The sequence below is a fragment of the Coturnix japonica genome, chromosome 11 (assembly GCF_001577835.2).
Source record: "Coturnix japonica isolate 7356 chromosome 11, Coturnix japonica 2.1, whole genome shotgun sequence".
NCBI classification, from domain to species: domain Eukaryota; kingdom Metazoa; phylum Chordata; class Aves; order Galliformes; family Phasianidae; genus Coturnix; species Coturnix japonica.
The window spans coordinates 2,083,135-2,107,970 of NC_029526.1; the positions used below are offsets into that span (position 1 = coordinate 2,083,135).

The following is a 24,836-nucleotide window of genomic DNA, read 5'->3' on the forward strand; positions in this document are numbered from 1 at the left end:
CCTGCGCTCTCCGCTCCGCTCGGTTCCGCTCCTCTCCTCTCCGCTCCGCTCCGGCTCCGCTCGCTCCCCGCGCCGGGGCCGCCGGCCCGGCATGAAGGTTCTCCGGCACAAGATCGAGCTGCTCACAGGTACCCGAGCCCCGGGGGCACGGCGGGTCGCGCTGCCGCATCGTTCCATTCGCATCCCATCCGAAGGTTGGGGCTCAGCTTCGCGGTGGCTCCGTTCTTTGCTGCCGCAGCCCTCGGGCTCGGAGCGCTCGTGGCCCCGCGTGGGCTGGGGAGGTTATGAGGGCTGCGGGGTCCTTGTGCGGGGCTGCCGGAGCATCCTGCGGCTCAGCCTCGGGGCCAGCAGCCCCCCTGCCAGCTTCCCCGGTCAGCCTCGACCCGGCTGTGGGGGCTTGTCCTGCGCCGGGGGGTGGGAGGGGGCCCACGCCGTGCGCTGTGAGGTTTTCCAGCAGCCCCGTTCCTCTGGTTTCTCCCCCCCATCCCCGTCTGCCGCACGCCGCTCCATTCACCCCGAGGAGCTGTGCCGGCACCCCGGGGTGCCACGCTGGGCAGCACACGGGGGGCAGCAGGGCGGCCCCTGGGGGTCACCTGCCTTCTGGTCACCACTGTTAAACTCTTCCTGCGGCCTCACTGGGATGAGAAGTATGACAGTGAGCAGTAATGCGTTTCCTTGCCGTTTGCTGATTCTCTTTCAATAAGTGAACACTGGGCTGCAGGTTGCCAGGGAAGGCAGAGCCAACGGGGCTGCCTCCATCTGCATCTCCGCGGTGCCAGGGCCCCGCAGGGCAGAGCCGCAGTGGCCGATTGCATCTCCCTTCCTCGGCTCAGCCCTGGAAGGTGCAGGGAAAAGGCTGTTTGCAGGGGTTTGTGCTGCCGTGCTGTGAGAGCCCAGGGTGGGTGGTTCCTGGGCACGTGTCTGATCCGTTGAAAAGAGGGAAATGGAAAAGGGGTCGCTTCAATTGCTCCTGGCAGCGCACACAGAGTGTGTCCTACACAGCAGTGCCTTCAGGGGAGCAGCAGGGCACTGTGCTCCTGGCCCTCAGCTGCTGCTTGGCTGTGCAGCTGGTTGGTGCTGTGCTCTGTTTGGGATGGGTTTGGGATTAGGGAGGAAATGTGCCCCAGCTCTGCTCAGGACGGGTTGGCACCACGTGGGGAAGGCGGAGTGGGAACACCTGGGGATGGATCTGCTGGGGAGTATTGGGGTGAGCCGGAGGGGAAAGTGCTCAGTGCCAGCCCTGCTGGCACCTCCTCGGCCATCATGTCCATCCTGGGCAGCTTGGAGCTGGGCAGGACTTGGAGGGTCCCCATGCTGCCACTGGCTGGGCCCACAGCCTGGGGCTGCCCACTGGCACTGCTGGGCACCTCCAGGGAGCCACGATGTGGCTGTGATTCCTGCTGCGGGGCTGCAGCACCCCTGGGTCTCCCTGTTATGGAGATCCCCAACGCTGACCCTTAGCTCCCCTCCTGCTCCTGAGCCTATAACTGCTCCTGATGGCTGTCATTCTGCTCTGAGGATGCTGGTTGGAGTGGGGTTCTGCCATGCCTCCCATGGGCCGGTGTTCCCCCCACCACACACCAAGATCACGGGGCCGTTCCTCATCGCTCAGCCTCCCTCCCTCTGATTATCGGCTTTAATTAACGAAGGCACCGACCGTGCGCTAAGTGCTGTCCCCAGCCGCCCTGGGACTGCGGCCACGCAGCGGTCGGTGCTGTCAGTGCACGACTCTCCTGCTCTTCCAGACCTGGCTCCCGGTGAGGCCAATTTCCCCCCACTTTTTAACCTTCGCTCCCTTGAGATGGGGCACAGGGCTGGAGCTGCTGTGGGACTGGGGCTGCAGGAGCTCTGGGAGGTTTTGTGCTGCTGCTTCTGTTTCCAAACCTCTCTGGTTTGTCGGACTGCTCCCAGAGAGCTGAGCAAAGTGTGGTTGCTGCAGAGAGCAGCCAGGTGGCAGAGCCCGCTCGGTTTTACAGCTGAAAACTCGGTTGGATTAGCAGAACACAGCTCTGGAGGGAAGCTTCCCATCACTTCTGTGCTCTGGGTGGCTGGGGCAGGGCTGAGCACACCCTGTGATGTTACTGTAGTTCTGCAGCTCCAGCTGGGGCTGCCTCAGGTGAGGTGCTGAGCAGAGCACGCAGCAGGCCTGGCTGATGGAGCGGGGGCTGCTTCTGCTTGGTGCTGGCACAGACCTGTCCTCGCTGGGCTCCATGGAGGGATTGTGTGGGAAGCAGCAGGAGTATGGCTGGGGAACGGGTGGCCATGGGACCTGCTGGGACCCACCCTGAGCATACACAGGGCAGCCTGCACTGTCTCTGTCCCCATTCCCTTTGTCTTTGTCACTGTCTGAGTGTGACCAGCTACTGTGCAGCCCCTCGCTCCCCTTTGCTTCCTGAGCTGTGCTGATATCTGGGGGTACGCTGGCAATGCTGGCATTGGGGTGTACAAAGCCTCGGTGCCCTGCTCAGCAGCACACAGCCCCACACACAGCGAGCACCATCCCTGCAAGCCCTTACTCTGTAGATGAGGGGAGAGCTGTGTGGGTAAAGGCTCCGGGTTTGGCTTCCTCCCATCATTGCCATACCACCTTTGGGTGGGCTCTGCTCCCTGACGGAGCCATTCCAATGCTCAGAGCGTCCCTCTGCGTGGCTGAGAAATGTCACACCTCGGTCTGGCTCTGCAGGGAGCTCTCCTTTGCTCCCACACTGTCTGCCCATAGCCTGCACGCAGCTCAGACATTGACCCATCTCTCTGGCCAATGCTGGGAGCTGCCGTGGAAATGGGACCACTGTCGCCCCAGGCTGTGTACTCACAGGGTGACCAGCACTGACACACACTTGCTCTCCCAGTCTGCCCGAGCCCTTAACTGGAGAGCTGGAGCCGGGTGGGAGCTGAGCTCTTCCAGGTGCTGCCAGCCCTCACTTCCATTCCTGGCCTCAAAGCTGGGTTTACTGCAGCCCCAGCCCAAGCCAGTGCAGCAGGCCCCGCTGGCCAAGTGGATGGGAGCTGATGTGGCTGTCTGGGCAGAAGGGCTGAGGGACAGCTGAAGCAGGACCCTGCAGGGTGCTGATGTCTCCCTCCCCTCGGACAGGGCTGCTGCTGCAGGAGATGACCATGGCGGGGCTGCATGAGCTGCGCTTCACTGAGGAGAAGCCGCTGCTGCGTGGCCAGGATGCTGAGCTGGTGAGTTGGGGGACAGCTCTGGCTCCAACCTGCGTGTTGGCTGCCAGGACTCAGACACTGGTGCGCTCCAGCCCTCAGTATCTAATGGCTCTTCTTCTCCCACAGGAGAACTCAGACGTGTTCCTCTCTGCTGCAGACACAGACTGGAAGGTAGGACTGGCTGTGGGGGTGGACGAGTTGTCTCTTGCCCCAGAGCTTGGCCAGGCGCTGGCTGCTTGGTGCCTGTGCTGTGGGAAGGGGGCCGTGGCTGTGGGTCTGCCCGCAGCGCCCTGGGGGTGCTGGCTTGTCGCCTACTGCAGCACTTGGTGCTGGCGGTCGGATGTGGCTGGTGGGCACTTGGCAACGAGCCGGGGACAAAACCTTTTTAGGACTGGTGTTTTCTTCTAAAAACCAGGCTGCTTTTCCAGCCCTTCTGCCATTGCCATGGCAATGGTTCCCTGGGTGATGCCAGCTCCCCAGTTACACAAGAGTGGGTGAAAGTGTCTTTCTCTTTTTGGGAGGCAGAGCACTGCCCCTGCCCGGCCCAGCTCTCCTGAAGCAGCCTGGCCTTGGGGCTGCCCGGCAGCAGGAGCCTGTGGCTGTGAGTCCCCGCAGGCTCTGCTTGCACCTGGTCCCAGCTTGTATTTCAGTCCCTACTTCTGTCTTGGGCTCAGCCTGTGCCGTGCTCCCCTGATGGCAACTGGGCTGTCAGTACGCAGGGACTGGGATGTGGGCTGCTGCTCCCTGGCTTGTTGCCTGTCCCTCTTCCAGCAGCAGGAAGGCTGGAGCACAGTGTGTGCTTTCCCAGGTCCCTGTAAGGGTACTGCACAGCATACATTGGTGAGCTGAGGCTTGCCAGTGCTGGCTGCATCTTCTCAGCTCCTATGCTGAACTCCCAGCTCCTGTGAGGAGCAACTTAAGCTGATTTCAGTCACCCTGCTGGATGGGCAGGATCGCCTCAGTGCCTGTGTGGGCAGACACAGTGCCCAGGCTTTTGGGACTGGCCCCTTCAGCCTCCATCACCCACGTGTGTGGAGTGTCACAGCAGAGTCCTGTCAGGATGCAGGGAGGTGTGGTTTGCAGAGCCGATGGGAACAGGCTGTTATCACCAAGGCAGGGGTGAGGAGGGAGAAGCAGGTGTTGCTGATGCCGTGCTGCTGGAGTGTTTCAAGTGTTTTAGGGAGAACTATCTTCTCCTTAATTGTACCAGAAACTGAATTGATTCTGCCAGGCCTGGAAATGATGATTTTTCTTACCATTCCTGAAAAACAAAGACAACATTTTCCAGCTTCCAGTTGCCCGGGACCTCTCCATATTCCTAAGACCATTGGAGAATAACTGAGGGAAGAGTTTCACCATTATATCATCCAATTCTTTCAGTACCCTGGGATGTTTCCCATTGGGCCCATGGACTTACCTGCTGCCACAATGGCACGTACACGTGTGGACAGCTTTGTTCCTGTGCTAAAAGTCTGTTGGGACATGGGCTTCCACCTCCTACATGGTCATTCAACATAGCAGAGCATAGTTTCTAAGCCAGCCTGACTTGCAGGCAGGATGGAGGCTTCCATCTGTGACTATCAGCCAGTAGAGTTGGGCTGTAGGTGCGGGGTGAGAAACCATCACTGGATGTGAGCAGTGGGCAGGTGGAGAGACAAGCATGATGCTGCTGCGTGGCGCAGGGATGTGGTCCGACCCACTGGGGATGCTGGGCTGTTCCTCTGGCTGATTCACGTGCCAATAGTGATATCCAGGTATGGGCTGAATTAGGGCTGTGCTTTCATCCTGCTCCAGGCAGGGCTGGGGGGATTTGTGTCGTGTAACCTCTCTGTGGCCACATACCCACACTGTATCTTGTTTCATACGTGCACCTTCCCACCCTGGGCATAGACTTTCTTATGCTCCTGGGTGAGGGGATGGCATAGTGGGGCAACATTCATGTGTGTCCACACGCGTGCACAAGGTTTCATGTGCATATGTGTGCATAGACAGTAATAGTAATAGTAATAGATCACCTGCTGTGTGTGTCTGTGGGTGCACCAGTGCTTCCCTGTGTGTGTGCACGGCTGCAGGCTCCGGCCTGGCTGGCTGCGGGCTCAGGAATGACTGTGCGTGTTTGCACTGTGTGCACACATGGTGCAGGTGAGGGGCGCCGAGCTCTGCCTGCAGGATGCTCCGCATCACACACGGTGTCAGCCCCATCTGGGCGCCCGTGTCTGTCCTGCTGAGGGAGGGAAGATGGAGCTGGTACCGCACGGCGCCAGGCGTTTTTCTTCATAAACAAGGGTATTTGGGGCCAATTGGAGCATGAATAATTCGCGTGGCAGCCAATGGCTGAGCGCCGGCTGCATCGCGGCACTCGGCTGCAATGGAGGCCAAACCTGCTGGGGCTGCACGTCGGCTGAGGGGGAAGGGAGAGGGAGGGCTTAGCGCAGGGCTGGGGCTCCCTTATAAATCGAGGCGAGGGGCTGAGCCGGCGCAGAGCTCCGCTTCACCCCGATCCGCTGCAGCGCCGTGTCCTGCGCCGGGACCCCGCGCCCGGCCCTCCCTGACTGCGCACCTTTAACCCGCACGGTCCTCGCCATGCCCGAGTGCTGGGATGGGGTACGTACCGCCGCAGCCTGTCCCGGTGGGTTCTGCCCCGTTTCCTGCCCCACTGGCTCAGGACGGAGCGCTGCTGCACCGAGTGGGGCTCGCTGTGCGCCGGGCAGCTGATGGGGTGGGCGCAGCTCCCAGCGGGGAGCCCTTCCTTCCCGCAGCATCACCAGCACCGCATCCACCGCATCCACCGCATCCACCGCATCCACCGCATCCACCGCATCCACCGCATCCACCGCATCCCTGGTGCGGCGCTGGGCTCGGGGCCGCATTGTCCTTGAGCGCGACCTCCTCGGGCCTGGCGGAGCTTGTGGGGCTGCCGCGCCGGGACGAGCGGAGCTGCGGGATGAGTGCGGGCAGGGGGGATCTGCTGCACCCACCCAGCGCCTGAGGGGATGGAGGACCAGGGAGTGACCATCGGGGAGCGACCCCTCGGCTGTTCTGCAGCATCTTCAGTGATGGCAACAGGCTGCTGTGCAGGGTGGGCAGTGGGAACCCTGCGGATGCTGAGCCCCGCACGGAGCTGGGCTGTGCCGGGCATGTTTGGGTGCTGCAGCACCACGGCACCTCGCTGCAGCCACGGCTTGTCAGTCACCCCCTTGTTGGCTTCGTTCTCTCCATCACGAGCCTCTCCCCTGAGCCAGCACAGCCGCATCTGCAGCAGAGGGCAGGGCTGTGCACCCAGCAGTGCCGCAGCAGGCAGGGATGTGCCTGGTCTGATGGGTGGGGGTCACAGCAATGGGAAGGAGATGGTTTGTGCTGTGGAGCTGTCAGGGCTGGGAGGGAGCTGTGCTGGGGGAACAGAGAGCCCCGTGCCCAGGGCTGGGCTGTGTGGACACCTCCTGCTTGGTGACCTTGGGCCAAGACGTTCTGCTGCCTCAGTTTTCCCATCTGTCGTGTGTCCCTGCTCAGCACCTGCAGGGAGAGGTGAGAGGGAAGGGATGGGTGCCATGAGCCATGGAGTGGAGTGATGGCTGTGGCTGAGAGCTGGGTCAGGGTGTCCTTGGGGAGCTCAGCATCAGCTCGAGGAGCCCTTGATGACACCACCCTGTCCTGTGGTGCTGTGAGCCCCTGGGGGAGCAGCTGGCGGCGTGGGGAGGCATCATGGCGAGGAGCATCCGTCCTCAGGCTGCTCCTCCTGCCCGAGCCCTGTGTCCTTCACAGTCCTTGGTGGCACGTGGCTGCAGGAGCCCACGTGGCTGTGGAGGGGCCGTTCTCCCCGCATCGTCCCATCCGTGGGGCTGGTCTGCAGCTCTCAGGGTCATCCTCAGGCTTGAGGATGGAGCTACACCGCTGTGACCTTGTGGGCCTGGCACAGCGGGCTGGAACCCCCCAGCTGGGAGAAGCTCTGATGGCAGCGAGTGGGAGCTGGGGGCGTCTGTGCCCTGAAGGTGCCCTGGCAATGAGGTCCCTGCTGCTCCCTCCTCCTTAGCAGGGCTGAAGTGAGGGTCAGAGGGTGGTCAGGAAGGAACTGCCTTTTACTCCCCCTCTCTCCCTGGCCATCACCATCCTCCCAAGCAAGAGAAAGTCAGGCACAAGGAGTTCCTGGTCCCTGTGTGGAACATGCCTGTTCCACATGGGATTCTGTGGCTATTTTAGCTCATTTTGAGCTCAGGATGTGGCATTTCCCATGGCAATGTTTGGGATCTGGCCGCTGCCTGTTTGCCCCAGGCGCAGTGAATCCAGGCCAAGTGGGTCACACTGTTCTCTCATCTTGTTGCCAGAACTGCTGTGGTCTCCTTCCCTCTGAGACCTCCTGTCCTATCCCGTTTCCCACCCGCCCCATCCCATGTTCACTGCCATCCCAAACCCTCTTCAATCATCCCGAATTCTCTTGTCTCATTTCAAACCACCCTACCCCATCTCATTCCATCTGAAACCTCTATGCCTTCACCCCATCCCGTGGTCCCATACCACGATACACCTATTCCATCCTGGATCCCATCCCATCCTGTACACCAACCCTAAATCTGCCCACCCCATCCCAAACTCTCCATCCCTTCCTGTTTCCCATCCCATCTCAGTTCTCCTGCACCATCCCAGATGCTCTGTATTTACCGTACCCTCTTTCTGGGGCATGGCTGCACTTTTCCTGCCGTGGCTCCTGGGAAGGGGCTGGGCTGCATTTGGATGGACTTTGCTCATTGCTGCTGCTAAGAAGCTGAAATCTGCTCGTGTCGATGGTGAAAGCAAATGTGGATCCCATGGGGAGTCTGCAGAGGAGCCATCCACAGGCTGCTATTAAATATGCAGTAGCTGCATCCAGCTTGGGAAAACTCCGCCCTGTGTGGAGCTGGTGGAGGCTGGCAGTGTTTATCTGCAGTGCTCTGCCCTCTGCTGCTGGCATAGACTCAGGGCTGCCTGGAGCTCGGGTCTCATCCCTCCCAGGGGCTGTGGGGCCGCATGCCCTGCGCTCCAGGAGCCATCTCCATGGTGCTGTCTGGCAGGTGCTTGCTTACCCACAGATGGTTTCCATGGGGAAGGCATTGCTGGGATGCTGGCCACGCTGAAGCCTGTGGCCACGGACACACACACACACACAGACACACACAGATACACACACACACACGACTCTTGGGAGGGTGGCAGTGTCAGGAGGGCTGTGTGGGGCAGGACAAATGTCACCCATCTTTCCTCTTCCCCCAGGAACACGACATTGAGACGCCCTATGGGCTGCTGCACGTGGTCATCCGGGGCTCACCCAAAGGGAACCGCCCTGCCATCCTGACGTACCACGACGTGGGCCTCAACCGTGAGTGCCTGCAGTGAAGGAGCTACGTTGCCCATTGTAACCAGCCTGCTCCTTTCTGAAGCCAGCATGGGGTGGATGGGAATGATCTCGGCCATGCTGGACGGGAGCAGTGTGGCTGTTTAGAGGCCCCGTGGCCTTGTCCTGCAGTGCTGGGTGTCTATCCCCATTCATTTAATTCCTGCTAGGGACACGCAGCCCTTGCTATCAGCAGCCATGGTCTGCTGTGGGGACCAGAAACCCAGAGGGAGGGGGTGGGGGGCTTTGGTGGCACATCAGCGCCTGGCCAAAGGAGTAGGACAGTGGATGACCTGTCTCCATGCACCCCGCACCCAGCGGGCCCCGTGCTGGGTGTTTGGTGTCTGATCGTTGCCTCCCTTTGACAGACAAGCTTTGTTTCAATGCATTCTTCAACTTTGAAGACATGCAGGAGATCACTCAGCACTTTGCAGTGTGCCACGTGGATGCACCAGGCCAGCAGGCAGGAGCCTCGCAGTTCCCACAGGGGTAGGTGCCTGTGCTGGGGACCTGCCGTGCCCACTGGTTGTTCTTGACAGGGCAACCTCCTGCTTACCCATGTGGGCAATACGGTGGGTGAGCAGAGCTGTGAGCTCCGTACAGGCCCCACAACCACCTCCCTGTGCTCCCCCTGCTGCAGGTACCAGTACCCATCCATGGACCAGCTGGCTGCCATGTTACCCAGCGTGGTGCAGCACTTTGGGTGAGTTGACCTCCCCTCAGCTGGTGCAGGGAGCAGAGGAGCAGGAGGGCTCGGGGCTGGGGCAGTTGTTCTGGTTGGCCGGTACCTGCCTGTCATTTTGTGCCCCATCCTCGTTGAAGGGATGCCCTGCCGTTTCCCACCGTTTCCTCACATGTACGTCTCTGCTTTCCAGGTTCAAGTATGTGATTGGGATCGGTGTTGGGGCAGGAGCCTACGTGCTGGCCAAGTTTGCGGTGAGTCTGGGGCTTGCATGGAGTAGCCCTGAGCTGCCTGTGCCTCCTGCCAGCCCAGCATGTAGGCAGGAGCCTGAGCTGGCACCCCAGGCACAGCTATGAAGACTTTTGGAGGGCAGGGGGGTTTGGGATGGCAGTGCTGTGCCAACACAGGCTGTAGCGCCTGCACAGTGGGCAGTGCTGCTGGTGAGCACGTTGCCTCTTGGTGCTGAACATCCCTCCTCTTGCTTGGTGCAGCTCATCTTCCCCGACCTGGTTGAAGGGCTGGTCCTCATGAACATTGACCCCAACGGCAAAGGCTGGATTGACTGGGCAGCTGCCAAGGTGGGCAGGACCTCGAACCCCTCCATGCTCTGGTGGCATCCTGGGCCTTGTGCCCCCATCCCATGCCACCCTGCAGTGCCAGGGCAGGAGCCAGCGGCAGCAGGATGGTAACTCCCTGTGCTCCCTCCACAGCTCTCAGGCCTCACCAGCACACTGCCAGACACTGTCCTGTCCCACTTGTTCAGCCAGGTAAGGGCTGCCTGCCCTGCGTTCTGCCTGCGCCTGTCCCCACAGCATCCCAGCCTGGCTGTGCCCTACCCCCAAGTGCTGGGTGCTGTGGTGCTGGGGATGGGCTTGGCAAAGCCCTGCCTGAATCCCTCCTGCCTGATGTGGGGCTCAGCCCTACCCGGTGCTGGGTGAGACTCATGCCTTCATCCTTCTGCTCTGCTGTCAGCGGGCAAGGCATGGGCACCTGGTGGCCCTGGCCCTGATTTCTGTCTCCTGCCGCTGCAGGAGGAGCTGGTGAACAACACGGAGCTGGTGCAGAGTTACAGGCAGCAGATTGGCAGCGTGGTGAACCAGTTCAACCTCCAGCTCTTCCTCAACATGTACAACAGGTGAGCAGCACCCAGCAGCACTGCCATCTTCAGCTGGGAGTGAAGGGAGGGGAGCAGTGTGCTGGGGGATCACAGTGTGCTGGGACACCAGGGCTCCACAGGGCCGTTCTCTGGGCACACCCCAGCTCTGTGCCTGCCTCCATGCTCACACTGGTTCTCTCTCCTCCTGCAGCCGCAGGGATCTCGACATCAACCGGCCCGGCACTGTGCCCAACGCCAAGACACTGCGGTAAGAGCTGCACAGGCACCGCCCAGGGCAAGGAGCCCAGCCCGAGCCCTGACTGTGCCCGTTCCTTCTCTCATTTCCAGCTGCCCTGTGATGTTGGTGGTGGGAGACAACGCTCCCGCTGAAGAGGGTGTGGTGAGTGATTGTAGGCATCCATGCTTGCAGGCACATGGGCACATGTGGTTGCCTGGGGTGGGATGTGCCAGTGCTGGGACCAAAGGTGGTACCTGTGGGCAGCTTCTGCCAGACGTGGGACACCCCATGGTGCTAGTTCTTGTCCCTCTCACCCACAGGTGGAGTGTAATTCCAAGCTGGATCCCACAAACACCACTTTTCTGAAGGTAAGTGGGTGATGGGGGGAGCAGTGCGGCCCTCACTGCCCTGCAGCAATAGGCTGTCCTTGTCTCCCAGCCCGAGGTCCATATGGGACTGGAGTGAGCAGGGTGACCTGGCAGTAGGATCCTGCCAGTGGGCACCAGGGTTTGGGGTGGGGGAAAAGGCGTCCCTCGAACTAACCGGGACCTTCTCTGTGCAGATGGCAGATTCTGGTGGGCTGCCCCAGGTGACACAGGTGAGTGTCCTCCATCAGCCCCTGAGACATGGCCTGGTGCGGCCCCTGTCCATAAAGGGATGGGCTGATGTGGGCACAGGAGTCCCACGGGGGTCCTGGTGCTGGTGTGGGGCTGTGCAGCTCCTTCTCTCTCTCCCTGCAGCCCGGCAAGCTGACCGAAGCCTTCAAGTACTTCCTGCAAGGCATGGGCTACAGTGAGTGCCAGGGCTGGGCATGGGGCTGCCTGGGTGTGCGTGTGTGTGTGTGTGTGTGCGTGTGTGTGTGTGTGTGTGCGTGTGTGTGTGTGTGTGTGTGTGCCACAGAGCAGCCTGGCACATGCGTGTGCCCATCCTGAAGGAGGGCTGTAAATGTGTCCCTAGTGCTGTGTGTGTACAAGGTGCCCATCCATGTGTTTGGGGTGTGGGGTGAACAGGCTGTGTGTGTAAGAGGACTGTGTGTGTGTGTGTGTGTGTGTGTGCGGGTCCGTGTGCACCCACACAGATGTGTGCACGCACATGGGTCAGGAGGAGCCCTGTGTCCCTGTGCAGCCCCCGCTGCAGCTGATGTTCTCTCTCTGCCCTCCTCCTCCTCCTGCTCCCGCCAGTCGCCCACCTGAAGGATCGGAGGCTGAGTGGAGGTGCAGGTACCGCTGCATGGTGCCCTCCTGGCGCTGAGCCCTGCCACTGCTGGGTGCCTTTGGGAGCAGCCTGGGCATGGGGCTGCCCTTCCCCAGCGGTGCCTTCTGCCCTGCTCTGCTTTGCCCAAAGCGTTGGGCTGCCCCCACCCTGAGCCAGGGCTGCGGGCTGAGCATTGGCGTTCAGACAAGTGTCCCCATGCAGGCAGCATGCCCACCGCGTGCTCTTCCACACAACAGGAGCTGTGCCCGCGGTGCATTATGCTGGAGGAAGGTCCACCTTCACCCTGGGGAGCAGGGAACGCTCCCATCCCCACTCACACCCCCTGGAGCACGGTGGCTGGGGCTTCCCACTGCCTCACTGCCCAGGGGATTGGCTGGGGCACCGCATCCTCTGCCAGCACGGAGCTGCTCGTGTTGTGGCACTGCATGCTGCAAGCTTGTGCCTGGGGCCATCTGCCTTGGGGAGTGGGGCCAGCTCCAGGCCAGCAGCTTTGCTTGCATTAGGCAGTGTCGGCCCAGCCCCTCCTGGCCGAGCACCCAGCCCCCCTCTCTGTGCCCTTGCAGTGCCGTCCGCCAGCATGACCCGCCTGGCACGCTCCCGTACAGCCTCGCTCACCAGCGCCAGTTCGGTGGAAGGTGCCCGACCACGTGCCTGTACCCACTCGGAGAGCAGCGAGGCCATGGGGCAGATCAACCACACCATGGAGGTATCGTGCTGAGGCCCACGGCTGCCACCACCGTTTCCTCCAGAGCCATTTCCCATCCGTCAGCATCCCGCCAGCACCCACCCGCCCCGCGGACGACCTCTGCCAGTGCTCTCGCTCCCCTGGGGTTGATTAATTTTCTTTGCTGTTGGCCACCCTCCCTCGCTGGGCACCGGAGGAGCTCCTCCTCGTCACCTCCAGGCTCAGAGTCCCAGCTCAGCCCAGTGATCACACGTGGCTCTGCCTCAGTCCTCGCCACCCCCAGCACTGCCTTGGCCCTGGCGTGGGAGGGAGGACGGCGTGGGAACATGGCCGGGATGGGTGAGCAGGGATGGGGTGGTGGGACGGAGCAGAACAGTGGGACGTGGGTGAGACGGCAGGACACGGGCAGGACAGCAGGATGCAGAGAGGTAGGTTGGTTTCTGGAGGGTGGCTGAGTCAGAAAGAAGCCAGGGCTGGGGTGCTGTGTGTGGTCATTTTGGGGAGAGGGCAGTGCCCACGCTGGGGCTGCAGCTGCCATTCTTCTCCCCAGTTGCCATTCCCCGGGCATTGCGTGGGATCCCTGGCACAGGCAGGACCTGCAGCCCAGGTGCACGCTGGGCATCACGAGCAATTGCATCCTGCCTGTGCCCCTCCCTGCCATGCACCTCGGGAGCTGCCCAGGGCAGGGGTGGAGGTCTCAGCCTGAGCCGTCAGGGCAGAAGGGGGTGGTGGGCATCCCCCCAGCCCACATCCCATGCACAGTGCTGCCTTGGCCCCGTTTTTCTTGCAAAAAGGACAACTGCTGCCAAAAATGGGGGGGGGGGGGGGGGGGGTTCTGTCTGCCCCTTGCCTCACCTGGTCCCTGGAGGCTGCTGGTTCTGGGGACACCGTGAGGATCCACCCCTCAGCCTGTGGCTGTCACTGCAGCAGAGCCATTAGCAATAAGATGAGACCACCCCACTCCGGGAAGCCCCCTGCACCCCCCGCCCCTCGGGGCACCCCCACCTCAGCGTGTCAGTTCTACAAAGTGACCCCATGGCACACGGGGAACATTCCACACCTGGCTTTGTCCATGGGAGATGGTTCCCCCATGTCTCACTTCTGCAGCGAGCCGGCCATCAAGGGCTTGGCACTAAGCAGGCTGCAGGGCCCCATCCAGTTCCAAGTGGCACAGACAGCTGAGCCCTGCCATCAGCCACCCAACCCAGCTCCTCCGTGCCTGGGCCAAAGGAGAGCCCAGCTCTGGTGATGGGTGCTCGGGGCCTCCTGGTGGCCCTGGGGCAGCTGCAGAGCCCCTTTGAGGATCCATCTGGGCTGGAGCAGGTCCCGTGCAGCCCCCTTGAAGCACTTTCCCCACAGGCCCTCGCCCCCATCAAGGGGCCACAGGGCTCCCAGCGGGTGCTCGAGGGCTCCTGGCCCCAAGGCCGGTGCCTCGGTCCGTGCCCCATAACACAGACAGCACCAGTGTCCCTGTTTCCCCCTTTCATTCTGCCGTGTGCTTCCTCTCAGTGTGACTCTAAATGCTAAGCAGACCTTTTTTTTTCTGTAGATACCACTGCGATCACCCATTTTCTCAGCGTGTCCTTCCAGATGATATATATATAAATACCTATACATATTATAGATATGGGGTTGTCCGGTCCCTGACCTTTGGGTTTGCTCCCCTTGTTTTCTCGTACAAGTGGTGCCGTGTGGTTCCATTTGAGGTGGTCTGGCTGTGCTTTGCCTTTGGTTTCCCACCTGGGTTGTGTTGGTTCGTTCTGTTCCCTCTGTGGTTTGTTCTTTTGATCTCATTGGTTCTCCTCTTTTCCTGGTCACATCAGAATTGAATGCGTTTTCCTCCCTTTCCCTGTCTGAGCGCAACCTGGTTTTCTCACAGTGGTGTTGAGGCTGCGGTTCTCACACAGGACGGCAATATGTAAACCAGATTTAACTAACCTGTCGCTGTAGAGAGGATTTACTGTATTGGAAAAAACAAACAAACACAAACAACTATTAATAAAGATGATAAGAATCTGCTGTGCTTTTCTCATGTGCTGAGTTCAACCTGGAAGCAAGATCTGGGTGGGCAGCCTGGGAGCCCTTCACAGCTGGCTGAGGTGGCAGTGTCTGCTCCTGCTTCTGTTCTGGTTCTGGTTCTGTTCTGCCCTCCTTCCTGCCCCTTCCTCCAGCACGAGGCCATGGGTGCCCTGGGAACGCTCCTCTCACGTCCCACTGCTTCAGGAGTCCCACAGTTTCACCTGGCCGTGCTGAGGTCCCACTGCTGCGCTGGGGTTTCCTGGAAAGCAGCCCCAAAACCCTCAGAAACCATCACTGTGCAAGGAAAGATGTAAAGCCAATGGTTCTGCATCCAGCTTTTGTTTACGTATTTACAGCATAGCTGTAAACCACCTCAGGACACCATCACCTGGTCACACTCCCCTCCCAAAACGGGTCAACTCGGAGGTGGCTCAGGAACCGCATCCCGTATTTGGATATCCAGAGATGGAGCTTTTCCAGCCTCTTTGGGCATCCTGTTCCAGTGTGTGACCACGTGAATGAAGCTCCTGTATTTCAGTGTGTCCTCTCCTCTTGTCCCTTGCCTTGGCACAGCTGCAAAGAGTCTCACTTTGTCTTCTTTCTTCCTCCCATTCATTTTCCCTTTGTTTCTCCCATGTGTCCTGGTTGACTCCCCTTCCCTGTCTTTCTTCTAAATCACTTCCTCATCACTCAGTAGTTACCAAGTGAGTAATGGTAACAGTGTGACCTGCTGGCAGCCACGTCCTGTGTCCAGGTTGGGTAACAGGAACAATTTGTGCTCCTAGAAAGCAGTGAGGCAGTGGCACAGCTGCCCAAGGAGCTGGAGAATCACCATCCCTGCAGGCATCCAAGAGCCGTGGGGATGTGGCACGGAGGGACGGGGCTCTGGTGATACTGAGAGGGTTTGGGAGAGTTTGAGACCTCCTGGGCTTTCCCACCTCAGCCCGTTCTTTGCTCAAAATCTGTTTTCCCCCCATTTTGCAGTCAGAATCCCCAAAAATGGACAAAAAGAACTCAGAGATGGTGCCCCCCTCATCAGACTGTGCCATGGTCCGGCCCCATAAAATGCCATCCCACCTCACCCCACATATGACCATAGCGAGGGACAAGTGAAGCAGGGGGGACTTTGCTTTATTGGGGACCCCTCTCTGTGCACAACAGAGCCCAAGGGTGGCAACACCTTGTGGGATCCCAGAAACTCTGCTCTGGGGGAGAAAAGCACTTTTGGGGACCTTTGGGATGGGTACAAGCGTCTTGAGGCAAGAAAAGCCAGTTTGAGGTCCTTTTGGAGGGGAACAGTCTAAAGTGAGGAAAGTTGTTCTTGGGCCTTTTTGGAGGGGAATCACAGAATCTAATTCTACAGTACTTAATGATTTTGACTGAGTAGAGACATCTGAATTGGCAGATCTGGGTACTTGGTGTGAGACAGGACATTCTGATGTCGCTTGGGAGGGGACCCTGATATTTTGGGATGAGAAAAGCCCTGTTGTGGTTCTGTGGTATCTTCTCTTCCTCTGCACAGCCAGTTACTTTCTTCTCTATGGCCCTCTGTCCTCTGCCCTGCAGTTGGCTGTCCTCCATCTCACAGTTTTCCTCCCATCTACAGCTAGTTGTCATCCACCCTATGATCAGTTGTCCTCCATCTGATAGCTGGTTCTCCTCAACGCTATGGTCAACTGTAGTCTTTTGTATGGGCAGCTGTTACATTCCATCCTACAGCTGGTTGTCATCCTCCATATGGATAGTTGCTATCCACCCTATCACTGGCTCTCCTCCACCCTTTGGCCGGTTGTCCTCCACTCTATGGATGGTTCCCTGTCGCACTTTGGCCAGCTGTTGTCCTCCACCCTACAGTTGATTTTCCTCCATCCTGCAGCCAGCTGACACCCTCCCTACACTTGTTTGTCTCCCTCCCTGGGCCTTTCTGCCCCTCCACCCAAGCCTTCCTCTTCCTCCTCCTCTTCTCCCTCCCCCCACCTCAGTGCCCTCTTCAGCCGTGCCCAAAAGAGTGGCTGGGCTGGGGGGTCAAGAGGCCAGCGCAAGTAGGTGCGCTGCAGCAGCACCCGCCGCATGCGGTGGTAGGCAGACAGCTCAGCATCAGCCACGTCCTCCAGCAGCACCAGAACCAGGATGTCACGCCGCTCATCCAACAGCCGGTAGCTGGCCAGCTGCACCTCCAGAGAGCACCACTCGCTGCGCAGGTAGTTGCGGCTCACCACGCACACTGTCTTCCGGCTGTTGTAGACAGCATCCACGATGTTGTCAATGATGCTGCGGCCCGGCTGGAAGTCGCGGTGGTGCAAGCAGAGTCGGAAGGCACCACGCTCCAGCTCAGGCACCAGCTTCTGCAACACCCAGCTTTCATCAGCTGAATTGTAGGACACAAAGCCGTCGTAGAGGTAGCGCTTTTCCTCCCGCCGCCATCGCTGGTTGACCCAACACCGCAGCAGGTACCAGTGGTACTTCAGCTTCCAGTAGGTTCGGTGGTACACCACCGGCACCACCAGCAGCAGCAGCACTGCCGGTGCAGTCCCAGCAAAGAGATAGAGCCCCAGGTCCAGGAAGCAGACGCGAGTGTCAAAGCTGTGGATGTAGGCATTGTGCTGTGAGCCGCAGGTGTAGTTGTAGGGGTAGACAACCTGCACACGGCTGTTGTTCAGCCAGCGCTGCAGCCATGTGTTGTCACAGGTGCAGCTGAGTGGACACTTGCGCAGGTCCAGGTAGCGCAAGGAAGGCAGCTGGCTGGCAACGCTGTCATTGAAGGTCTTCAGCTCGTTTCTGGCCAAACGCAGCACCTTCAGCTTGCTGAGGTTGCCAAAGACCTCCAGAGTGAGCGAGTGCAGCCCTACATTCTCCAGGTCCAGGAACTGCAGGTTGCCCAGGTTTCTGAAGACACCGTCAGGCAGGTCATGTATCCCATTGCTGCTGTCAGCCAGTGTCAGGGAGCGCAGCTTGCCCAGGTCCTCAAAGACATCCGGTGGGATGGCCCGCAGCATGTTCCGTGACAGTGACAGCCGCTGCAGCTCCACCAAGCCCTGGAAGAAGTGGTGAGGCAGCATCTTCAGCCCATAGGGCTGCTGCGCTTGCAGCTTCAGGTCATACAGCTTGCTCAGGTTGTGGAAGGGCGGTGGCTTGCGCAGCCACTGTGAGATGTACTGCAGGTTGTTGGCCTGCAGGTCCAGCACCCCCAGGGTAGCCTGCACTGGGGCGAACACAGTGCTGCTCACCTCCAGCAGTCTGTTACGGTCCAGGTACAGCCGGCGCAGTTTGGGCAGCCCCTGCAGTGACTGTGCGGCCAGGTGGCGCAAGTTGTTGCCCCCTAAATCCAGCGTCTGCAGTTTGGACAGCCCCTGGAAGACACCAGCGAAGAGGACAGAGACACGGTTGTTGCGCAGGTTGAGGGTGCGCAGGCTGCAGAGGTGAGCGAAGGAGGTGCCGTAGAGGTCGGTCAGCAGGTTGTTGTCCAGGCGCAGCTCTGTCAGGTTGTGCAGCCCCCACAGCGCCTGCTTGTCCAGCCACACCAGGCTGTTAATATTGAGCCACAACACCCGCAGGGCCGGGGCGTAGGCGAAGGCACTTGGCCCGACAGTCAGGATGCGGTTAAAGCGGAAGGAAATGTTGTGCAGCCGTGGCAGCACCTGGGCCTCCAGGCAAGACGGCAGTTTCTTCAGCAGGTTGTGCTCCACTGTCAGCACTTCCAGCTCCTCCCACTGCTTCTTGCCCAGCAGACGGCTGGCACAGCCCACCTGCTGCAGCCGATTCCAGGACAGGTCCAGCTCTCGCAGCACAGGACACGACTCCAGCTCATGACTCCGCAGCTCTTTCAGCCCGTTGCGTTGTAGCTGCAGCCGCTGCAAGGCCTGGGGACCCTGCAGCTTTAGGCACACCTTGTTCAGCCCCTGAGCTCCCAACACCAGCCCAGAGAAATCCAGGTTGCGAGGTCGGATATCAGAGATGTCCAACAGGTGGAAGACATCCAAGGGGTTGCCCATCAGGTGGAGCAGGCTGATGTTGTGCAGGTCGAGCTGGGTGAAGGCCTCTGCCCGTGAGATATTGTTGTAGGAGAGGTCGAGTACCTTCACATGACTCAGCATCTCCGGGCTGCCCCCCGCTAACTCCCCCAGCGAGTTGTTGCACAGCTGCAGAGTGAGCAGCGAGGCGGGTAGCGGTGGGCCTGGCCCCAGCGTTGTCAGGTTGTTTGCACATAGGTCCAACAGCTCCAGCTGTGCCAGTCCCTGCACTGCTGCTGCCACCGGCCCCAACCCGCTCAGCCGCCCACCCCGCAGAGACAGGAGGCGCAGGCTGACCAGGGGGAGCAGAGCACTTGGTGACACCGTGCGCAGGGGGTTGTGTTGTACCAGCAGCGAGGACAGGTTGCCCAAGCTGTTGAACACCCCTTCAGCGAGTGTGGTCAGCTGGTTGTGAGACAGGTCCAGCACATTCAGCACACCCAGCCCATTGAAGGCACCAGGGGAGAGGGTCTCCAGTTTGTTATAGGCCAGACCCAGGGTCTGCAGCTGTGGCAGGCGGGCAAAGGCAGAGGGCTGCAGGCAGCGCATGATGTTGTATGACAGATTGAGTGCGGTGGCATGTGGTGGCAGGTCAGACACTGCTGGGGCCGGTGACTCCAGAAAGCGCTGGATGCAGCGGAAGTGGAAAGGTACCTTGACATCCTCGATGCAGTTGCGAAAGCCATACGAGTGCACCATCGGCATCAGGGTCCCTGTCAGCAGCAGCAGCAGCCGGGGTGGGCAGCAGTGGGGGGAACACATCCTGGTGCTGGGCCTGGGAGAGATAGGGAGAGTCAGGGGTTGGTGCCAAGGATGACTTAGTGACCCCATCCCAGTATAACCAAGTACTGCCCACCGTGACCAGTGCTGCCCACCATAACCATAACCCACTTACAATAACCCAGTATAACCCAGCGCGCTACTGCTGCCCTCCTCTCTGCAAAACCAGGGCAGAACTGGTTTGGCATATGGAGTTGAGGATCTGGGGACAAGACATGGCAAAAGGGATGCAGGCATTTGTGGACAGGAGGGGTGCTGGGGATAGGATCAGTGCAGGAATGAGGATAAGGACAGGGACAGAGCCATACAGGATCCCCTTTTTCCCCCTCTCACCGAGCTTTCTCCTCCGCTGTCTCCATCATCCTCAGCCGCTGTCTCCTTTCTGGGGTGAAAAAGAGAAGTTGTGGTATCACTTCATGTCACCACTGACGTAGGTGGTGGGAACTGCTGTCACATTCTGGAAGAGCAGCAGTGGCACCTGTCCCCAGTGCCTGTGCCACCTCCCTGATGCTCTGTGCTGTGACTCCATGCCTCTCATGCCCACATATCTCCATGACCCCCCATGTCCCCCATGTCCCTCAGGTTCCCATGTTCCCCAGTGTTCCCATAATCTTCTATGCCCCCATACCCCTGTGGATCCCACATCCTTCTAGCCCTCAATAATCCCCATGTCTCTCTGTTATTATATCTCCACTTTTTCCTGTTCTGCTATATTCCCCCTCCCTCTGTCACAAGGTGCTGCTATCACTTCCCCTTTCCCCGAGCCCCCACAGAGCCTCATACTGGTTTTGGTTCCTCCACTGAGTTATACAAAGAAGAGCTGGGCAGAACTGGATTGTAGTGGGAGAGGGGAAAGGACAAAACTAAGAGAAGCCAGTAGACTGTGAGAGCTCTAGAGACATCTAACGAGCTATGGGGCTTCTAACAATCATGGTTTGGCCCAGGGTCCAAGGGGCTCCAGCATGGCCCAGGATCAGCAGCTCCAGGAGGTGGTACAGAGTGATGGCACAGCACACAGCCACCACATGGAAGCAAACTGCTCACAGATCAACCCTGCTTCTCTCTTTCAGGCACCAGCTGTGGGGACAGCCAGACACTGATTTCCTTCTGCCAGGGATTCTTAAAATAGGATCTCAGGGTCAGAATAATTTCTGGTTCCCTTCATCAATGGGATGCACTGCAAAAGAGTTTTATGGAATATAGATGGCAAGATCCCAAGTGGGATAAGGAATGGCTAGTAGCAATAAGCCATGATCCAAGAGTCACGTGGGGCAAACTTAACAAATGGAAAGATATGTGGGAAGAAAGACAAGAGGAGGGGAGGATGCTGTGCCCACTGCTGTCCAACGACTGCAGGTGACATGGACTGGAACCGCTGTTCCGAACTATGATCAACAACATTAATTCCTCATCGTTTTGGCTTTTTGAATAGCAACTTCAAACCTAGTTTAAAGTCACGAAGCTCTCTGGGTCTCCTCTCCTGGCAGCGAGTCCGAACTCTCCTCCAGGGGGCGCTGCTTCCTGCGGGTGCGGCGTCCCCATCATCTGATCCCTCCCTCAGAGCTCTCACTGCGAGGGAAAAAGCATCCAGCTCATTCGTTACAGGCAGCTAATAAATCAGCCCGTGAAAACACATCTGCAGGCACTAAGTTACAGTGTCCTACCAGGAAATGTCTGCTGGCAGCCAATAGAAGGAGAGACAAACAAAGCAGATGAATCATGGGCTCCAGCTGCAGATCAAAGCAGAGCTGTGCTGGGCATCTGCTGCAGCTTTGCTGTGTCACTTGTCCTTTTAAGCCTGTGTTCTCAAATGTAAGTTGATATTTGCTTCCAATTTCTTTCACTTGAGCGTTTGAATATCAGCTTAACCTAAAAGAGCTTCTCCCAACCCAAGAAAAACACCTTCACTATGAATTAATTTTTAAAATTGGAAACCTGGAATCAATGGGTTTATAGTAATCTCCCTCCTGTGCATCCCAGCCTGGCTAAAATCAGTGGGGCTGTAACTCACTTTCAGTAATTAGCTCCCAGGCTTGTGAATCAGCAACACACGTATGAAAAACAGAAGCTGAAATCTCAGCTTAGAACAATAAGCTCCACATCTGTCAAAATCAACTGAATTTTGATAGAATTCCAAGGAATCTCCAACTCAGCAGTACCACAAAAACAATCAGATTTTTACAAATACAAAACAACAAAAAGGTTGAAGCTGCAGCTGGGTTTACTTCCTGCAGAAGTGCCCAAGTGAATCTACAATTCAGTGTTTCCTATGCACAAGGAAGTGACTGTCTGAAGTCAGACAGCAAAATAAGGCTTTGCTTCCTCTGTAAATACAGCCTATTTGAATTCAGATGTGCAACCCAACTGCAGCTGACCTTCAGTGTGACAGTCACTAACACAGTGCTGCTTATCATCTGAATTCAGCCTGACTGCTTTATGTCATGTTTGAGAATGTCCCATCAGACATGCAAGGAAGATCCTGATTTCCTTTTATGTGTGGATCTCATAAAAGCAGGAGGATACAAGCTCCTGGGGATATAACATATTACCGGTTTTATTAGTAGAATTGTATCAGCCTGTGTTCAAACTCGTGGTTCTCTCCCATTTCCACTGCCTGTGTTTCCATCCTTGATGAAATTCCCTTCGGTCTAAACTGCCTCTCACCTTCGCTGCTTTTTACAGCGACTGGAAGTTGCTGCTTCAGGAAGTAGCAGGTGTCAGATGCTGTAAGCCTGAATGCTTCCTTCCTGCCTTCTCTTGGGATTCTCCAGCATCATGGACTCATGGGGATAGTGACTGATGAGCTACAGGTCCCTCTGCTCATTTGTCCATGAGGTATGTAAGAGAAGTTGTCTTTCGTGAAAAAACTAAGGACAGGCTAAGCCAAAAGAAAACACCACATAAATTATGGGCAGGTGTTGCAGCCTGCTATTCAGCTTCAGCTCTGTGCTTTTGTTCACTGTCCAGATTATAGTCTAACCAACTAGAGGCAACAGCAACTGAGGTCAGACTGCATAACTGCAATCAGAGTAAGTGCCAGCATGTAGTGCACCTCCCTCCTGAAAGACATGTTCATGTAAGGAGACACTTACAGGTGAGTGGGATTTCTAAGGGCAGGGTATCCCTTATCTTCATTACATTCCATGATGTTGCTGAAATATGTATGCTCAAAGACACTACAATAAAAATGACAGATCTACATAACATGGTTGGACAGTATTCTGCATAAGGTCAATTGCTGCAGTGAGATAAATGTGAAATTCCTCGTATTTGGTGAGTAATAAATTACTGTTCCCAAAGGTCTGATATAAATATTTATGTACAGACCTAAATGTTTAAAGCAGCAGCTGCCAAAGCACTTTCATACAGTTTTAGGAAACTAATTACTACAGTTCACATGGTTTCTATGTGTGAACTGTTGTTAGACTTTGTTTCAGAAAGAAATGTCCATGCTCAGATGAAAATGAGACTTTATCTCAACAGTGTTCTTCTCAGGAGATCACGTGGAACCTGCTGGCATAATTAACTGAGCCACTCAAATGCTCATACTTTTAACTTCAGGGATTTATACAAAAGAGGAATATTACCTACTGTTATATGTCTGTTTTGGAGCTGCCACATATTTTAGTTGCCTCGGCGAATGAGACAACTAAACTGTGTCAGATTACAACAGTCTGTAAGGACATGGATCATAGTGGGCATGGAGGAGGTGGGTTAATGGTTGCATGAATATCCATCCTTTCTCAAACCAGTGAACTTGCTCTTGGAAATGATGAGAACATAAATATGGATCCCCAACTACAAATTTTGTTGTTTTCCAGTTTTGGAGTACTATCTTGGGAGAACCTAAGCAGACAGAAACTTTGTAAAGGTATTTCTCTATCGCTTGTCTGTTTTTTATTGTGCTAATCTTGTCCCTTACTGAAGGGAAATGCTAACACAAACAGCACTGTCTATTCAAATGTCCCTTTGCCTTTTATTATGGTTAGAACACAGCTTGTAAAGCATTATGTAATAATTATTGTAATCTACTAATGATCCCCACTCTATAGAGGCAGACACTGAGAAAGGCTTCTCTGCTGTGGGCAGAGTTCTGCATGACACAGCTGACTGTAGGGCTCCTACATTTCTCAGGCTGAGAAGGACCTTCTAAAAGCACCGCACAGAGCAAACTGTGCTAGCATTCGCACAGCTCTCATTTCCAGCTGCCATCTTGTGGCTGCCCAACGTAACTTCTCCTATCCACAGCAGAACTGATTTTCTTAAAAGGTGTAAGGCTTTGTGTAAAGCTGTGTGCTTAGGATACACCCACAATAATTACACTTGTACCCGAAGTATCTGTGTATGTACTTTACAGTGCTTATGTATCTATTCACTTGTGACTTACGGTTTGGAGCAAGTTATTTGTCTTGAAATGGCCTGTTGCAATAAGTAGTCACGGTCACTGTTAAAGGCTAGCATATCTACTAACAAGAGTGTTAACGCTTCTGGCTTTGCATTTAAAAGCAATCTTTGTTTTAATATACATGACATAGCTTATGCTGGAAATCATATAAGAGTTCTGGAGTCTCAGAATTGATTCAAAAAGGAAATCAATGGATGTCTGAGGCATAAGCTAATTAAACTGATCTAATCTAGTTCACCCAGCTGCTCAACACAATAGCACAGTCAATACTCAGTATCATAGTGTAGTTGCAACATACTGATACTTAAACACATATACAATTTGACTTGCAACATGGTATTTAAAATGCTTTATTCCTTCTGCAGAATATGTAGATGTTCTAAAAGGATTTTTGACTAGTATAAATAAGGAAGCAAACTCTACTGCAAACTGCAATCTGATGCACACAAAGGTTTGTGCAATCTTAAGTTTGCTCCCATACAAGGACATTGCTTGATTCTTTGATTGCTGTGGTGCAAAAGCAGGAAAGGTTTTATCTTCACTGCTTTTCTGGACATGCTAAAGAGCTGGAGAGTTCCCTTTGACACTTCAAGTTCATTTAAGAATTGAAGAAAATAGATACTGTGAAGTTTTCTGCCTGACCATCTTAACTGCCACCGAAGTTACAGAAATCATTGTGTCTTTCCAGTCACCAGCTGTAATCAGACTGGGAAATGCAAGTGAGAGCAAATACCAGCCTCAAGTAGAACAAGCTAGGTCTAGAACCAACACCAGTGTTCTTGTATGCACTGGTTAGAATGCATCCAAAACCTAGACAGTGTTTGAATGGATATTATGTCCAAAATGACTGTGATGAAGGTACTGGAGATTCTTGAAATTTGATCCCTTCATAAGTGTTGAAGAGTAAAGAGTAAATCTACTACAGATGTACCTTAGTTTTCCCCAGCTTGTACAAGTACCAACACATCCTTATTGCAGACACAGTTTGGTACACTAAGCACAAGATGCTCCAGCCACTTGGATGCTTGAAGGACAACATGTTATAGCAAGCCCAGCATACATCTCTCAGTACAAGGCCATGCTCACCTTCTCCTACATAATCAAAAACTGGATTTTAATTTGGAAGCTGGAGAAAGAGTAACAGGATAGACTTGGGTCAGATTCTATACCTGCTTACGT

The 24,836-nt window shown here is 56.5% G+C and overlaps 2 protein-coding genes across 7 annotated transcripts in view; one reads left to right on the top strand and one right to left on the bottom strand.

Moving 5' to 3' along the window:
- Positions 1-14,462, top strand: NDRG4 (NDRG family member 4). 4 transcript variants are annotated; one of them, XM_015873551.2, is made up of 17 exons: positions 1-128; positions 3,092-3,183; positions 3,289-3,333; positions 8,407-8,512; positions 8,896-9,016; positions 9,168-9,230; positions 9,403-9,463; positions 9,701-9,787; positions 9,920-9,976; positions 10,241-10,344; positions 10,517-10,573; positions 10,654-10,705; positions 10,864-10,911; positions 11,106-11,141; positions 11,284-11,335; positions 11,725-11,763; positions 12,322-14,462. In XM_015873551.2, exons 1-17 carry the CDS (start codon positions 92-94, stop codon positions 12,474-12,476), a joined length of 1,212 nt encoding a protein of 403 aa, XP_015729037.1. In that variant the 5' UTR covers positions 1-91; the 3' UTR covers positions 12,477-14,462. The 4 variants fall into 4 exon arrangements, with proteins under 4 accessions (XP_015729037.1, XP_015729038.1, XP_015729039.1 ...); XM_015873552.2 differs by lacking the exon at positions 11,725-11,763 and having other exon boundaries at positions 2-128; XM_015873553.2 differs by lacking the exons at positions 1-128; positions 3,092-3,183; positions 3,289-3,333 and adding an exon at positions 5,623-5,766.
- LOC107319038 (toll-like receptor 13) overlaps positions 14,219-24,836 on the bottom strand; it is a 23,576-nt gene continuing 12,958 nt past the window's right edge. For 2 of the 3 annotated variants that reach the window (XM_015873528.2, XM_015873529.2), the window contains exons 3-4: positions 19,586-19,634; positions 14,219-19,247 (exon numbers count right to left, since the gene is read on the bottom strand). In XM_015873528.2, coding sequence (XP_015729014.1) covers positions 16,355-19,247; positions 19,586-19,614 — 2,922 coding nt within the window. In that variant the 5' untranslated portion in view covers positions 19,615-19,634 and the 3' untranslated portion in view covers positions 14,219-16,354. Of the gene's footprint in view, positions 19,248-19,585; positions 19,635-20,695; positions 20,822-24,836 lie in introns of all 3 variants that reach the window. The other variant, XM_032446984.1, reaches the window with a different exon arrangement.